The sequence below is a fragment of the Berghia stephanieae genome, chromosome 3, assembly GCF_034508935.2.
Source record: "Berghia stephanieae isolate SIO BIC M18660-M18661 chromosome 3, UCSD_Bste_1.3, whole genome shotgun sequence".
In the NCBI taxonomy this organism is placed as follows: domain Eukaryota; kingdom Metazoa; phylum Mollusca; class Gastropoda; order Nudibranchia; family Aeolidiidae; genus Berghia; species Berghia stephanieae.
The window spans coordinates 96,468,585-96,486,979 of NC_088362.1; the positions used below are offsets into that span (position 1 = coordinate 96,468,585).

Here is an 18,395-nt window from a genome sequence, read left to right on the forward strand (position 1 = left end):
GTACCCCCCTCTGCCCACTATGGGAGGTCAGGAACCCCACCCAGTCCGAACACTGAGAAATCATGTCATTGTCTAGTGTTGTCGTTATTGCAGAGCTCCCAAGATGGCGGGAAAAGGGGACGTGATTAGACTTCAATGCAGAGAAGACCAATGATAATTATTAGACATGTCACAACAAATTAGAAAGTTTATTGTCCCTGATGTCAAAGGGCTTACAAGTTATGCTTTAGCTCTTTGGTGCGTTGCATGTTCATTGTTTTTGTCTCAATTAGTAATCGAACGCCATTTTCCCTCTGTAATTTATACGCACATGGGACCGGCGTGAGTACACCTGTATTATTATTATTAGCCACAAAGACCGAGCAAGGCATCACAATGATTGAAAAAACAACTTGAATTCTGTATCGTGTCGATTTCAATTGCCGATTATCGGAAAATTGACGTCCTTTAATTATGTCTCTATATTGAGGTTTTTATTACTACGTACTATATAGAAAAAAAATGGGGACCAGAGTGCCACGTGGCTATTCAGGGAGATGCTGCATCGTTTATTTTTTAAAGAGAAAACATTCCCCCATTCTGATCTTACCTTTGGAAAATTTCTTTTTAGGACCCTTTTCAGAAAAGATCAAAGCAATCTGAACGGGGAGATAAAGTGAATCCGGGAACAATCGGTGTGCCTTGTTTAAACCCACAAGAAAGTACCACTTACTCACAAACACATCACCATAGCCTATAGAGACACACTCAATGATTTACAAAAGATGTTGGCATATAACTATAACTACATAACTGGAGGCATTGATAAATAAGCTGATAAAACAAACAGAAAGAAATTGCTTGCTGTCTGTGTAATGCTTAAGAAACCGAGATTTACTCTGGCTCTATGCACCTTATGGCTCTAAAGGACTGCTTTTATAAATAAGAAAAATAGTGTGTATAATATGTAATTACATACTACAGAGAGACGATTTAATCTGAAAAATGCCATCTATCATAGAGCCTATCTGTTCCCTTCCAGCAAAAGACCCCAGGTATAGCCCCGATGACTCCAAAAGGCCTCATTCCAGAACAAGGATACAGAACTGCATGGAGAGGATAGAAGAGATAGCAAGTGTGTAGACAGATGTAATGCCACTGGCCAATCCCCCCCCCCCTTTCTCCCGGGGGATCTCACTCAATCCATTACTGCTGATGTATAAAAACAACTCGTCTGTTTGTTTGTTTCTTTCTTAAGGGTTTTACAGCACTTGCAACACAGTGAGGTCATATCAGTGCTAGAAAAAAAAGGAAGGAAGTGGGATAGTACAAAAAATTTATAGAATTACAATTAAAGCATACAAGAAAAAGAAAGACAAAGGGAAATTTGTTCAAATAGGGAATAGATGTAGATTCCAAGAGCAAACCACCAATGTACTTAGTTTGAAATCAACTTAAAGTCTCATCCAGACACCAGCACAGGATCCCACTAAAAGGAACACACTCAAATGCTTACAAAATAAAATAAAAACAACAATATAGTGATCAATACATAACAGAGAGATTATTTACAAGGAAAAAAATATTACCTCTCAAAACTAACACTACACATTTGACTGTTTCTTTCTCAGTCAAGGACCCCGTAAAAGGCCAGGACAAAACTAAGTAATCCCATTCCAAGACACAACAGAAAGCAACCTAGAAAACGGATATAGGGGATAGGAGACACAGCCAAGGTGATATATTGTATGATATAGAATTCAGATCTAAATGGTCTTTGGTTATCACCAATGTGATAACACATTGATCACAGCAACAACAAAAATAAAAATGAATGAGTCTAGCAATGAATTCAGAGCACAACTAGTGGTGCATTCTCTGTATAGGGAATGAGATTAGCGGAAGATTAGCATCCCTTGATTGGACGTCATCGGCGGAGAATCTATTACAGAGAGAACGTCAACATGGTTTTGCGCATGCGTCTCTCATCCTCACTTCCGGTGAAACAGCGCGGTTAGTTAAAAAGTTCCTTAGAGATCTTTAAGTTTTATCGAACCATGTGTTTAATTCTAAACATTTTTTTCTCTCACCCCAATAACATTATATTTTAAAGCTTGATATTATTTTTCATTCTTTAATTCTTTTTCATAATGGTGAAATCTCCTTATCCAAAGGATCCTCAGTTGAAAATTATAAGTTTTAAAATTTTTGGTCATACGGTGCGAAAGTTTGGTTAGAGCACCTTCGTTTTTACAACTTCTGCTGCAGTACCTTTGAACATCGCCCTTCGTCGGCTCCTTATTGGCATTTTTGACGTATAATGGAAGATAAAAGACATATTAGAATTGTAATATTGGAAGAAGAAGTAGTAGTAGTAGTAGTAGTAGTAGTAGTAGTAGTAGTAGTAGTAGTAGTAGTAGTAGTAGTAGTAGTAGTAGTAGTAGTAGTAGTAGTAGTAGTAGTAGTAGTAGTAGTAGTATAGAGACGCATGTGCAAAACCTGTAAGGGCATGTCTCCGCCGGTGACGTCCAAAGGATGCTACTCTTCCGCTAATCTCATTCCCTATTCCACTATTAAATTTTACCAGTGTCACAGAGTTAACTCAAGTCAGTTTAGATATTATATCAGTAAATTGTATTTATACAATATTATACAATGCTCTATTTAGGTAATGAGGTATTTCTACACGAATCATGGAAATGAATAATGTATGTAGAAATTAGCGATACTCCTAATCCTGATCAAAATGGTCATAATTAATTGCCAATCAAGTATTAATGTTGGGTACCTATTAATATTAAACATTAACGAAAAAGAGAAAATAGAAAGGTTATTGTGTAACTGTGATGCCGTTCTATTTAACATCTTTTCGTTTGTATTTTCTACAATCACAGGTTTCAAGCAGCCCTTGGTACTCTTTGTATAAATTAAAACTCATTTAAATACAGTTACACGTAATTTTCACAAAGAGATTATACGTGGAATATCTGGTATTATGTTTCAAACATTAAAATAAAAAAAATTAAAAATTACCCCCCCCCCCCCTCCCCATAAAAAAAACCCAAAAACCAAAACATTATTTACTCAGTGAGTTATTTTGAAAAAAATTAATTGATTTTACTGTCTGAATGATGGCAAGCGTTCTATGTCAAACATCTATAAATGACATATTTTTCTGGACACAATGAATCAATGAAAAAAAAAGAATCACTAATGAAAGTAATAATGTGAATAAAGTGAGATTAAGACTAAACAAACGTCTGGCTTTGTGGTCTTGTGGTATGAAACTAGCTTTCAGATCAGTAGGACTTTGGTTCGAGTCCTGCTCTGGACGGACATAGTTGAGATCTTGAAAAAGGCTCATTACTCACATTCTTTCACCACACTCAATAATAAGCTGGTAACAGCATTGTTTCTGTGAAAAAAAAATATGTAAAAGCCCCTTACGATCACATATTTTCCTGACTGCATGTTACGTGTTTATGTTGGCTCGGGATCCCTTGTAAAGCGTTTTGAGCATATTTAGTGGATACTGCGCTACATTCAAGCTCAAGGTTAAAATAAAAATTATTCTAATTCAAATTGCATGAGATGCTGTGTGCCCTGTCAGCCTGTCCTTCGAGAGAGAAATACTACATGTGGATTAACGCCCACATTAGGGGATATGGAGTAAAATATAACATAAAAGATGAGCAGAGACTAAGATATTTAATCATTGATCATTGTCTTGTACAAGGTGGATATTATTACGTGGTCTACACAAAGGACTAGGAACATTGAATATATGTATTTTGAACTACTATTAAAGTATCTCTAGAATTACTCAATAAATAATGAGAAGGGATATTTGCACTATCTGCAAAGAAATAAATACTTAATTTTCAAAACCAAAATGCACATTATAGTGATAATCAAACTAACTCTTTAATTTTTAATTTAAAAAAAGAGAAAATAAAAAAAATTAAACTGCAAATAAAAACAATTTAACAAATAATAGACAAAACATGTGTCACATATTATGATACACTGTGTACTGTGCCACAAATTTTGCCACTTATTCAAAGAACAACGGAAACACTGATCATTGTTAGAATATTTCTAATGAAGGTGAGATCTTTATCAGTCCTAAATACTTAGTGGTGACATCATTCTTACAACTTAAAGGAATAAATTTAAGTGGGATGTTGAAATTTAAAAGTATACATCTATCTTAATCAATCAAATTTGTAAATATAAGATAAATAATTATTCGAGTATACAATAACTAAAAACCATAATACGGAGATCTCATCTCTGTTGAATATTTACTGTTGCAATGTATTGATTGGCACGGATTAACTGTGTTACTTTTAATCGTAATAAAGGCACATCATAAAGTAACATTTGATTATATCTTTGTTCACAATAGGCTCATTAACGTCACAGACGGCTTCTGGCAATAATATTTATATTGAATATTTACACACTTTCAATCTACCTTTAACAATACATTTTACAGTTGTGGTATGGTGAAATTGGTCACCTGTTAATAAAATTATTTGCATACCCTTTTCTCTCTCTCTCTCTCTCTCTCTCTCTCTCTCTCTCTCTCTCTCTCTCTCTCTCTCTCTCTCTCTCTTGTTTTGTTTTTTGTTGTTAAGGGTTTTACAGCGCTTGCAACTCATTTAGCCATATCAGCGCCAGTAAAAACAAAGAAACTGGGATAGAAAAAAAGTTCTAGAATTATAATTAAAGCACCCAGGAAAAAGTAAGACAGATGGGAATTGGTTCATTGGGAACAGATATAGATTCCAAGAGCATATCATCAATGTACTTAGTCTGAGATCACCTTAAAGCTAGCACATGATCGTACTAAGAGGAATACACTTAAATGTTTACAAGATATGTTCAAAACAAAAAATATAACTATCAGTACATAACACAGATGATTTACAAGAAATAAAATATTACTCCCAAAATTTACACATACTTGAAATTGACTGTTTCCCTCTCAGCCAAGGACTCCAGCAAGGGCCAGGACAAAACCAAATTATCCCATTCCAAGACCAAGACAGAAAGTAACTCAGAAAACAGATATAGGGGGATAGAAGACAAAGCAAGTGACCACCTGAAACCATGGGAGGTCAAAAGACCCCACACATCTCACTCTCTTTCTCTCTCTCTGTCTCTCTTTCTCCACCCTTCCTCTCCCACTCTCTATCTCTAAAACACAAATTTCCGTCACAACAATCTTTCTAAAACAATATTCATGACCTTTGACATGAGATGGTTATTACTTAAATCATGGTGTAATGAACAATAGGATAATAATCTCAATGACCTACATTCCATTAGACAATCAAAAATACACTCAATAAAGAATCAGCACATTGTTTTGATGCTATATAAGAAATATGTTATATAATGATCACTTGTATAGCAAATACTAATAGCTTGGTGATAGGCTTAAAGTCATAGCTTTGAGGTCAAAAAAGTAAATTTCTGTCTAAAGATCAATTTGAATTAAAATCAAGGCATATATATGTAGTTTCTTTGAAGTACATAGTTACATGTATACTTGAGTACAGTCTCCTCAATTCATTCGAATATCACATATTTTTCCCTTATCATTCCATTCCTTCCTCAAACTAATTTTTACCTCAAACTAATTTCACCCAACCAACGTAAAAAATTAAATAAATTAAAGTTGTTTTAAAAACATATTCGTCTGGTGATTTCGACCAATGATTTACTTTTACGTTGACAGTTGTGTATGTGAGTATTGTATGCACACAGTATGATACCCACACAAACACACATAACCACACGCATACCCAATCACCATTTTGCAAAACCAAACACACTCTGCATATTCTTATCACCTTGCCTTTGATTCCAATTTCAATGCCACATCCCATGATTTGCTGAAGGTTGGCTACGACAGTTGGCTACGATGGTAAATAAATTTTGATTCCTGAAACCATCTCAAATTGGCTATCACTCGTAATGGCAAAGCAGTATTTATGAGACTTTGCATAAAAGGTTACACAAAGAAAATGAATGGCAAAACTCTCTTTTAAAAAATCCTCATAACTATTCCTCCAAGTTCATCTCCTACGATTAAACTCTTGATGTATCCATGCTGAATCCTCATAAAACGATGGCTCTCCCAGTTTTAAGGCCGTTCTCTTGTAAAAGTAGTAATGGAAAACAGCCACTGAAGAAAAAAAAAAAAAAGAAAGATCGATAAGGGAGTTAAATAGGACATTGTTTATTGAATCTATGTGTAATATTGTGGTTTAGAGGTATAGTCTCTTTACAAACAACATGACATAATCAGGTCTGAGGGTTTGAGCCAGTGATTAAACCTGTTTATGGTAGGTCCTCAGGGAAAGCATTTTGCAAACATCTTCCTTGATTTATTGAAGACAGAAATAAAATCCATAGGGCAGTATTTTCAAGGTCTAAAATTTTATCTGTGTATTATTCTAGTGCTTTAAGCACAGTGCAATTTGCAACATGGGTCGCGATAGTAGTAGTGATGACGATGCTATGGTGGTGGTGGTTGTAGTTGTGGTATTAGCGATAATGATGCTGTAGTGGTAGTCGTGGTTGTTGTAGTAGTTGTGAGTTTGTGGTAGTGGTGGTTGTAGTTGGTAGAAGTGATGATGATGTGGTTGTGGTGGTGGTTGTAGTAGAGGTGATTATGTGGTGGTGGTGTTGATTGAGTAGGTAGAAGTGATGATGATGTGGTTGGGGTGGTGGTTGTAGTAGAGGTAGTATATACAAAATTCTGTCACCCAGGAATAACATGCAGTATGCAATGTGTGCGGAAAAGCAAAGACTACTGTACTACTACTCATGAATCAGTCACTACTCTTGTCTGACTGAATCAGTCAATTCAAAAGAAGAAGAACCTAGCTATATAATCAGAGTAAAATGACAAGAAAAAAATCAGATGTAATTTGTGACAGACTGTACAAGTTAAGAAGGGGCATCAGTTGGTATCTGCCTCTCCAGTACGCTATTTCCAGATTTTAAAAAAGCATTTCTAAATTTTGTTGCTTATAAAATTCAACAAAATTAACTAAATCAGAATTTGATTTTTTTTTCTTCTTAAATATCTATTAACGATTTTCTTAATCTATACACACTTATTCTCTGACAGGCAAACAAGAAATGATATCCTGTGTTGTCCCATAAGTACTTGTCCACGTCAGACCATCTTAGATGCTGAAATTAGAACATTTTAAAGAATATTATTATGAGTAAAAAAAACAAAACATTTTGGTCATACATCATCATGAGCAAAGTGAAATTATTGGGATAATGACTTTTACTGGCCAAGAAGAATCAAACACAAAATTGCAATTTAATGAGCAAAAGTCAAAAGCAAAAACTCATTCGAGCCATAAGATATAAACAATTACTTGATATCCTGTGGATTGCTTATTGCAAAACGTTCCACTGGCTGCCTGACAAAATTTCTACTGCACTACTGTACAACTGCAGCCATATGTCCCATCATTCACTGAGACTCACTTTTACTCCCTCCTCCCCCCCCCCCCCCCCCCTCCTTCCACCCCACATTGTATATATCAGAAGGATACTTAACAAATTATACTGGCAAGACAGATATTCAACACCATGTGCCTTTACTGGGAATTTTCCATCTGTTCTAATTTCTAATGACAAGGTTCTGATCAAACTTAACAAATCTTATATCTATGAAAGGAGAAAAACAAAGGAGACTAATGGGTGTCTGAATAAAGCATGCTAGTACTTTAAAATATTCTCATTGTGATAAACTATATGTTCAATCTTACCATAGTCCAAACATGCAGGGCCACACATAGAGAGAAATATATAAATGTCACTGAGATGGCAACTTTAAATTTGGAGACAAGAATATTAACAAGTCCAGCTTGGAAGATGAATGTTGAAAAAAACAGTAAGAAGATAACAATCACGGCAAATATCAAGCAAAAATCTTGGATTCTGAAAAGGAAGAGAAAAATAAATAAAAATATATAATTTATTTATTAAATGAATGAAAAGAAGAAGCATGTAAGGATTTAAAAACAGTAGAAATAATATTGGAGCAGCAGCCCCCCCCCCCCCCCTCCCTGCAAAGAAGAGATAGGAGATAGTGTTGACTAACTATGTCACAAGCACTTGGTGGAAGAAAGTCTTAAAAGGTAAAAGTAATCCTTTAGATTAGTGGACTGTAAATAGTAATAAACAAAAATGAATATAAGAGCTTCAAAAAAAGAACAAAATACCAAACACGGAATGTTTCAGGCTCAAATTCTTCAGCCAATGACAAAAAACCATAAAAACATAAATATACAGTCGACTCCGCTTAATTGACACCCTCAAGAATTCAGTCTATAGTGTCGAATAAGCAGAGTGTACATTAAGCAGAAAAGCTAAAAACAGCATCTAAGCACCAGCTTTCATGTGCTATTCATGTAGGACCTTCACTTCTGAGTTTTCTACGGGCTCGGAACTGTTCTAGGCATGACCCCATTAGAAAGTTTGTTTTTTATTAATTAATTAATTTAGTTATTTGTTGTTTTTTTTGGAGGGGGGGGGGGGGTTTCTTCTTTTTAGTTCGTTAAAAAAAAAATATTTTCTTTTTCATGTGTTATTATTGACAACAAAATGTGACATTATTGTTTGTTAGTGTTAGAACAGTAATTGCGAAGCGTTGGTTGCTTTCCATTCTGTGCAACCTGTTTATAAACCTTTGTCTCCAATCTCGCCGATGTAGATCATCTGTTAAGCGTTATTCTTGGATGAAGTGATGTAGGTTGTCTGCCCTTTCAAGTTTTTCAGTGTTTGTCAAGGGTGGTGTGTCACATTCCAATGACTCATCCTCATCTTCATTATCTAGGCATTGTCTTTTATGCAGCTGAACAGATTCCAGTGGTTCCTCAGATGTCAGTTCACTGCTGATAGGTATATAGTTGTCCATTGACGAATTAATTGAATGCTTTGGCCGAACGGGAACAGCATCATTGATTTTATATGGCTGCTGGTTGTCACTCCAATCAATGTGTAGCGATTACGCGAAATGGTGTGCGATTAAGCGGAGAGACTATATAGAAAATATTCCGTTTTAAGGGAATGTGTAGCATATAAGCGGAGTGTGTGATTAAACTGAGTGAACTGTATTACTAAAAGAAACAAGATCGATGACTAAGTATTTCATACACCTCTCTGCTGAAGAAAATCTTGGATTGTAAACAGAAAGATGCTTTTGCTAGGTAACTAAGAGTGCCAAATTGAGCGGAATATAAAACAACGCATAAAATTTGGTATGTAAAAAATAGGGAGGAACAAATTTTATGTGTTGTTATATGGCTGCGGCTATTCGGACTCTAGTCTGAATAGTATCCCTTGGCTTTTGGACTCAAACTCCAATGCGGATGTGCAATGAACAAGTTATTCAGATTCGAGTCTGAATAGGCTAGTCTCTTTGGCAGTACAGATTTTTTTTTTGTTTGTTGTTGTTGTAAATTTCAATTTATTTTAATTATTGACAATAATAACATAAAATTGATGCAAATGAAAATAACATTAATGTTATAGTTCCTATCAACAGGTAGTCTAAACCCGCTATATTTGGCGAGAAAGACAAAATCATTGACCAGTTAGAAATTAAAAAGAAAAGAGTTAAAACCTTCAAAAGCAACAAAAGTCAGTAAAAGTCAAAGTAACTGTGGTCTAAACTAAAGGAAAAGCCTTTACAATGTTCAGTTCAAATACAATCAGGGAAAAATCCTGATTAGAGACAACAATCCTCCTAGAGTCCGAAATAGGGGTATCATCTGAGTCTGATGTGGACAAAACAGAATTTTCTCTTAACTCTTCTTCTGCTTCTATCAGTCATACTATCTATCTGTCCACTGTACACATTGTATCTGTATCTGTATCCCCTTGTGTTTGGGGGCACGTCTAGTCTATTGTTATTGGAGTTGGAGTCGGAAAACTCTCCATGAATTTGCCTTAGACTAACAACGGTAAGTTGAAATTTGGAAGTGTAGTGAACTGTTCCAATATGTAACCCTACAGCATACTTACACAAATAAAACTAGAAGAATAACGTTTTGGTACCGAAGAAGTTCTGTAAAGGAGTTCAAGAAAAGATCAACCAACAATAATAAGTACTGGATGAGTAGAATTGGTCGGTATCTGCTCACGAGCATCATCTTGATGCTGTGAAGTTATCTTCTTTTTTTAATCAAATAATGTGAATATACGTTATTCTTGCTTTATTGTCGGCGCAGTGAAGCAAACATTTTGAAACGTTGTGAAAAAAAGAAACAAGATCTTTCCTGTTTGCTGTCCGCCATAATGTTTACTATCGTTACTCGTTACAATAAATCTCGTGTAACGCAAAGTTTGTTTTCGTATCAATATATTCTGTAAATGATAAGTATCGAAATAACTGCCTCATCACATTAATAAATAACAAAAATATTGTTTAAACTCTACTAGAAAATTAAATTATCTCAAATTGATGTATTTTCAAAGAAATTTTGGCGAGCTTAATGGTAGTCACGTGACTTAAACGAGATTTCAACTTTCATGGTGTCCCCCGGTTCATTCAAGTTTGTCAACAAATCTGAGTTTGTTTTCCAAGATGCCCCAATAGCAGACCCGTAATTTTGTCTTGAACTGTTAAACGTTGCTCCGCATTTTGGTAATTTAGCTAGGGTCATCATCATCGATATTAATAATTAATAGTTATGGTTAAAGCCGCCTAGATAAACTTTAGAGGGCCTGTCACAATTAACTTCTGACATGACATGAACATGTTTTGTTGACTTACTCCAGCATAGGATGATTATTTTTTACACAGTGATAGGCCTTTAAAAACTATGATACCATACCTTTCGTCTAGGATAAACGGTTCCAAAGTTATTAAGATATTTACTATTGCCATTTCAAAAAGCTAAAAAAATCCAACCAAAGGTACCTAGATAGTTTTAAAAATTTGGATGGGGGGAGGCCTTCCGAAATGTCCGAAAGCTCCTACATTTTTTAAATAATTATAATGTTCTAGGAGAGGGTTTAGAAGGGGGGGGGGGGGAACTTTTTTTAAAAAATTTAAAGTCTCCTTCCCCCCCTCCCCCAAACCCCCTACTACTACTAGAACAAGAATACTGGGGATGTAGGAGCTTTTGGAAGGCCTCCCTTGTGTATTGATTTGCTGATTAATGATAGTCTTACTTACTGATTGAAATGGTGAAAAAGCAAGTTCGATGTTTTCAGTTCCAGATGTCAAAATCTTGAAAACTTATGATAATAATAAATTACACTTATATTGCGCCTTTATAATTTGCATATTAATTATTGGTGGCATTGGGTATGAAAAAAACAAAATGCTGGATTTAGAACTTAGTCTTAGCATTGTTTACTTTCTGTTTGTTTAAAAAATCACTTGATTTTTACTGATTTGGTACACAAATTACCACTGGCATTTTTTTCAGATTATTTGGCTTTTTTGCATGGCATTTTGTATAAAATTTATCGTGCAAGGGTCTGTCAATAACGACCTGTGATTATTGACAGATGGGTCTGTGGATAACAACAATAATTCCAATTATAATTCCAACAATGTACATTGAAAACACTGATAATGCACATAGAAATAATAAAATAATAATACAAAGGGTCATTGTCAATGGTGTGGGGTCGGATTTTAAGAATGTAATTAGCGGTGTACCCCAAGGAAGCGTATTGGGACCACTTTTATTTCTTTTATATATAAATGATTTACCATGTGGCATAAATTCAGCCTGCAAACTGTTTGCAGACGATACAAAGATCTATAGTACAACTGAACATCATAACATTCTACAAAATGATATATTTTCACTTTTCAAATGGTCTACAACATGGCATTTGGATTTTAATGTTTCGAAATGTAAAGTATTACTTATAGGAAAAAATAATCCATGTCATAATTATTTTACCGATACTTCTATGTCAAATCTACTTTCCGTTGTGCCTTATGAAAAGGATGTGGGAGTTACTTTTGATTCACATTTGAATTTTGATTTACATATTAATAATTGTGTAAGCCTTGCAAACAGAATGATGGGAATAATATATAGAACCTTTATAAGTCTTGATAAAACCACATTTTTATATTTGTATAAATCGCTCGTTCGACCAATTCTAGAATACGGAAATTGCATCTGGAGCCCATTATATAAAAGACAATCTATTAGTATTGAAAGTGTACAGAGGAGAGCTACCAAAAAAAATTATACAATACAGTATTTATCTTATAAGGAAAGGTTAGAATTTCTTGACTTACCCAGTTTGAAATATAGAAGAATTCGTGGGGATTTAATTCAGTTTTATAGATTGGTACACGGTCTGGATAGGATAGACTTTTCTGATTTTTTTTCATATTCTAATATTACTTTTACTAGAGGGGACAAGTTTAAGATTTTTGTCTCTAGATGCAAAACAAACATAAGACAAAACTGGTTCGGTATTCGTATTGTTCAGAAATGGAACAGTTTGAAATTTGAAACAAAGAATGCAAAATCTATGGATTATTTCAAGGTGTTAGTAGACAGGGAATTATATGATGGGAGATTTATATATGACGAATAATACTTGTTTGCTCTGCTGTTGACATGGCTTTCAATCTTGTATGTATATATTATGCATTATTATATTATTATGGTTATCTTCTATACGCGCGTGTGTGTGTGTGTGTGTGTGTGTGTGTGTGGTTGTATGTGCGCTTTGCATGTCACGGTTAAAGATATATGTTTGTACACCACATGAGTACATTTAAGTTGAAATACTATCTTTACCACGTGTATCGTTATTGTAATATTTAATCAATAGAATTATGGCATTACTATTAATATTAAGGGCATTCAAAGGATCTTATCCTATTTTGCCCTATACCACATGTTATGTTATGTTAAAGACTTGAAAGTTTAGTTTAATGACAAGGAAACAGAATGAAGTGTAGCCCGCTTATAGTCAAAGTCTCGATTTTATTCCTCATATCTGATAATTAATAGATAACTCACCATAACAACATGCATTTTAGTAAAAGCCCTGTATAACGACATAGATACGGCAGTAATCTGGTAATCACCATCCTCAAATCAACAGTCAAGATGAAATTTCTGATTAAATGAAAATGCTTTCTATCTGACTACTAATAGTCGTAGCTAAAGAAAATGCTTGATTTGCCAACCAATGACATCCAGAACCCTCCGAACCTGTTGATGTGGATGTTTTCAGTAGATGAGGCATACTAGACAAAAAGCTAGCTTACCTGGCAATTCACATTGCACAAGTATTGACTAGCCAGTCGACCGCCGTGGCAGGAACTTAGTGGAGACTATTTAATTAAATGTTATCTAGGCTAAATTGACTTTATGTTGCAAGCAATGGACATTACGATTAAGGATATAATAGAAGGGATTGTTTTCCAATGTTTGTTTCTTTTAATATTATTCCAGATTTAACTAACGGACAAGATGAGTGAGTTTACTATACATCACAGAGTGAGTGAGTTGATGAATTTGCTGGGGTAAGCTTCTTTTTTAAGTTGTAGAAAAATATTATCAATTTGCATTGATGTAAAATAGATTTTATATCAACTAGTAAAAAGCCCGCAATTTCGCGGGGAAAGAACGATTTTCATTTGATATTGCCAGAATCATTTTCTTGATTAGCTTGATTACGATTAGATGCACATTTTAATCGTGTGCGGTGTCGGTGCCATGCTTTATTCGGCATGATTTTAGTTTATCAGTCAGTAGATATCAATATCAATAAGTCGCAAGTCTTTACCACGCTTTACTTGGGAGTGCTTTGCACTACCTTCAATACTTCACAAATTAAAATGGCGGCCGAGAATCAAAACAATGGTCAGATTAGGACATTTTAAACTTTCACAAATCTATCAAGGTTTGTTCTAGAGTTTTTAAAAGCTTTTATATGATGACAAATTGAATAAATAAATGCCTGACAAAAGATCAACGGTGAAAATACAAATTGAATGAATACTGGGGATGTAGAAGCTTTCGGAATGTCTCCCCTTTACTTAATTTATGTGAGGTCAAATGAAAATCTGAAGCGGACACGAAAAATATCATGTCCCCGAATCTGTCTACTTTTGGTTTGTTCGGGCTAGAAGCTAGACAGATCCAATTGACAGTTTGCCGACGTTTAACTAAATATTTCCCAGGGCAATAATTATCACATCGATGGCATAAAAACGACAGTAATATCAGCAGTAATATTCGTTGATGTTGTTAATCGGTGAAACTAGTTTAAAATTTCTGTAAATCCGAATACCGTCATGTGATCAAGTGAATTATATCACTATGAATGCCACAATTTGCTGAAAAATGCCAATCTGACAGTTCCTAGCAAACACACACACCCCCCTCTCTGCCCCCCCCCCCCCTTTTTTTTTTTTCTTCTTCCAAGCAACCACATTCCAAAACACACACACACACTGTATTGAGAGTATGCCGATGACGTCACGCATTTACCATCCACGGTTACTTCCCTTGCACTAAGAGCACTGTAACTTTCTATTGCGTAGTTGTTTACATGAGAGAGAGAGAGGGGGGCAGACAGAGAGAGAAAGAGAGAGAGAGAGAGGCAGACAGACAGAGAAAGAGAGAGAGAGAGAGAGAGGTTCGTTTTATCGTGTATTCATTGGGAATGGGAGGGAGGGTGGGGTCTTTTGAGTCAATAAACAATGGGAGTGAACCAAAAGAAAAAAGGGAGGAGAGTTTAATAGATGTCAATTGACCACAAGGGGTTGTGATAACGAGTGGCAGGTCCTAAATAACTCGACGTTGCAGCTCACACAAGAAGATTCAATTATACGATTTCATGTAAGTCATTACAAATTAAGCCCCACCCCCTCCTCTTCAAGCTGTCATCTGACTCAAAATGGAAACAATGCAACAAATCATTTGACCAGTCCCATTTTTAAAATTGCGATCTCATTGGTCAATATGTTTCCCATTGATTGACTTTGACTTCTTTTGAAACGAAGGGCTTTCTTATACTATCACTACCTATTCTTTGCTCCACCCCCTCTCTCCTTTTCCCCCTTTCTTTGTCTATCAGCCTCGCTCTCTCTCTCTCTCTCTCTCTCTCTCTCTCTCTCTCTCTCTCTCTCTCTCTCTCTCTCTCTCTTCTCTTCTCTCTCTCTTTCTTCTCCCTCGTGTTTTCTTTCACACATACAAACACACACATACACACACCACACACATATTTATATCTTTATTCTATTTAGCTCCCGCCCTCTACAATGCACATACAAGCAGTCTCTCTCTCTCTCTCTCTCTCCCCCCCCCCCCCCCCCCCCCCCCCCCGTTCGGGCAGAGGGTAATAAATAATAATAATAATAATAAATAATAATAATAATAATAATAATAATAATAATAATAATAATGATGATGATGATGATGGTGATAATAATAATAATAATAAGAAGAAGACACAGCGTACACAACGACAACAGTTTAGTTGAGACGGTATCCCGTTCCTGACACCTGCTGACCCGGTCACGGTGAGCGGTCAATCACCGAGAGGAATTTACCTGACGGGGATTGCCGTTTCACTCAATTTAACAATGTTTTGTTTTATTGTCTGTTAGACACCCATATTGAATGAGTTGAAATATCACTACTTGGTATAAAAGTTTATATTTTCTACTTTTACCGTGTGTTTTTTTAATTTTTTCATAGTATTACTAGATTTCTCAATATAAGTTATCAATGGACGGTAACAAATTACACAAAAAATATAGCGGGTGCAACATTTCAAAAATTAGAGAAAAAAAAACCGTTGCTATGGATTTGTCTGAATTTTATGTATTATAAAGACAAGATGTAAATACTTCTCCTCACAAAAAACGTATTTTACCTCAACAAAAATATATCCGCTACGAGCATTCAAACTCGTCAGTGTAGTTTGGGGCTGGTCTTTAACTGCATTGCGTTGATGACAAATCGCATTTTATTCATATCATTGATAATGCCGGATGCTCTTTTTTTCCAATTTTGCTGTTGTTTGGTGACAGGTCTCTGTGCCTTGTTCTCCAAGAAGTCTAAGTCTAAACTTATATTGAGTGATGTGTGGTATGCAGTGGTACTCAAGGAGGTGTTGTTTTGGGATTATTTTGTTTGGAAAATATTTTCTGTATGTATCCGTGTAATGTTTTATTGCACTTTGAATATACTGGATTGTGTCTGCTTTGATTGATTTTGTGTGTGAAATAAAGTTGTGCACATGACTATAGGTCTTGTTTATATTGTCGAAAATTAATCCAATACTGCATGTGTCGTCAATGATGAGTGGGTCGTGGGTGCAGTTCTTTGTTTGTTGGATAATTGTAAGTGTAGACTTTTTCTTGTAAGTATTTGTGGCAGTGGTTGCCAATGAATGATCTGCTGTGGTAAGCCTGTGGTGTAATGCGGTATTCTGTCCAATTCAGAGGCAATAGGACCATCCCTGAGGGTCAGTGGCTCGTGCGTGAGATTTGAAAGTCTCTCCTGCGTTTTGGAGTTTGTTGTTATATTCTACTCTGTCGATATCAAACATGCAAGTGCAACCCGTTTCAAGGTTGATTTATTTATTATTAGCGTCTTGGCAATGAGAAAATACAAAGAAGCTAATGAGTCGTGTGTTCAATGTGCTTTATAATGTGTACTTTTTACACATAAATTATGAGTGTGCTCCTTGCTTGTCCAATGCCGTGTCAGTACCATAGACTAAAAGAATGTGATTAGAATAATTTGAACATTTAAATGGTTTCTTGCGGGCACGTTTCTTTTTCTGTGTTAAACAAATCATACCACATGTCCTACATAATGAATTCACTGCTTGGTTATGACTTGCAATTGTGTGGTCCATGCTGTAAGAGAAAATTCAAAATTGACTGAGCGATGTAAGCAATGATATAGTGAATTAATGAATAAAATGAGTTCTAAAACACTCTGTATTACTTCTCATATCCATGCATACATAACAGCGTACATAAAATTTGGAAAAAGAAAAACCAAATACTTCACCCAATTTGGTGAAAGAAAGGGGGGGGGGGGGGGCAGGAAAATTCTAACAAGCAGTTGAGCTAAGTTGAGGCCCAACACACAATGTCATTTAAAATTAAACATTAGCAAGATAATTCAAATTATGCAATTTAAAAATCAAATTAACTCATCATTGAAAAAAATAAAAAATAAAAATATAATTAACAATAAAACCGCAGCGAAATATTACGTTTCAAGAACAAGGCTAAAGAGGTAATATCATTATTACCTGACCTACCGCGGAAAAATAATCATTACAAAATAATGAAAACTGAAGAGTAAATGAAACTTACCTCATTTCGTAGTAAAACTTGTGCCTTGTGAATCACACCAAAAAAAATGTGAAGTTTATAGCAACGTTTTTTTAGAATCATGAGGTAATTACAAGTAATTTTATTTAAATGTTATAGAAAAATAGGTGAATTTGAATCACGGCTTGTGGAATAAGTACTGGAGATATTGAAATAAAAATTGGACCGATGGAAAGAGGAGGTCTGCGAGAATTCTTTGCATTTTGGGTGGAATTGCATCGTCACGAAGATCGTGAGGTTAATTGGTACGGAAATCATCCATTGGTATCAACCAATGCACGTCAAATCTACGTTCTGGGAATTGATATCGGCTGACCGCTGTTGACCCCGGTTACCTGTCGGGTGAGGTTACGTCGGCGCTCGAAACAGCGGGAAACTAAACGGTCAGATTTATAGTGCAGTTTAGACGCCGTGAAGAAGAAGAAAATCATCATCATCATCATTATCATCATCATCATCATCATCATAATAATAATAATAATGATAATAATAATAATAGTAATAATAATAATAATAATAATAATAATAATAATAATAATAATAATGATGATGATGATGATGATGATGATTAATAGTATATAATAATAATAATAATAGATAGATAATAGATAGATAGATAGATAGATAGATATGATGGTACGTGATTGGAGGATAAGTCTTGATAAGTCTTTGTCCAGTTTTCCGATTTTATGTCGTATGGATCAATGTCTTTCACGCATTCAAGCTTTTTTTCGATATAGTGTGTCTAAATCAACACAACGGAAGTAAGGACTCTACTGGACAGATAGAGTTGAGGGTGTGGTCACGAGGTGTTAGTATCTTCGGTAAATTTTTTATCTCCTTCTGAGTGCCAAAAATATATAGCCACAAGTTTGCACACAATTTCTCTTCGTTATGTCAGTGGAGATTGAGAGAAATGAAAATAAACAGACAATTACTCTATGCAAAACACTTCTGGTAGATCTAACAAACCATGCCAACTCCACTGAATAGACTGTGTGTTCAGGGGAAAAAAATAACCTAG

General features: G+C 35.1%; 2 protein-coding genes across 4 annotated transcripts in view; one reads left to right on the forward strand and one right to left on the reverse strand.

Annotated features, from left to right (window-relative positions):
- Positions 1-2,590: 2,590 nt before the first annotated feature.
- LOC144968924 (transmembrane protein 138-like) lies at positions 2,591-10,358 on the reverse strand. The gene is made up of 4 exons (XM_078907781.1): positions 10,045-10,358; positions 7,785-7,956; positions 7,113-7,191; positions 2,591-6,175 (listed from the first exon to the last, which is right to left on the reverse strand). Exons 1-4 carry the CDS (start codon positions 10,170-10,172, stop codon positions 6,066-6,068), a joined length of 489 nt encoding a protein of 162 aa, XP_078763907.1. The 5' UTR covers positions 10,173-10,358; the 3' UTR covers positions 2,591-6,065.
- Positions 10,359-10,527: 169 nt separating this feature from the next.
- LOC144968925 (gamma-tubulin complex component 2-like) overlaps positions 10,528-18,395 on the forward strand; it is a 40,983-nt gene continuing 33,115 nt past the window's right edge. For all 3 annotated transcript variants that reach the window (XR_013644695.1, XR_013644694.1, XM_078907783.1), the window contains exons 1-2: positions 10,528-10,666; positions 13,464-13,534. Coding sequence is in view for 1 of the 3 variants with exons in the window: in XM_078907783.1 (XP_078763909.1) it covers positions 13,482-13,534 (53 nt within the window). In the remaining 2 variants the exon portion in view is untranslated. The remainder of the gene's footprint in view (positions 10,667-13,463; positions 13,535-18,395) is intronic.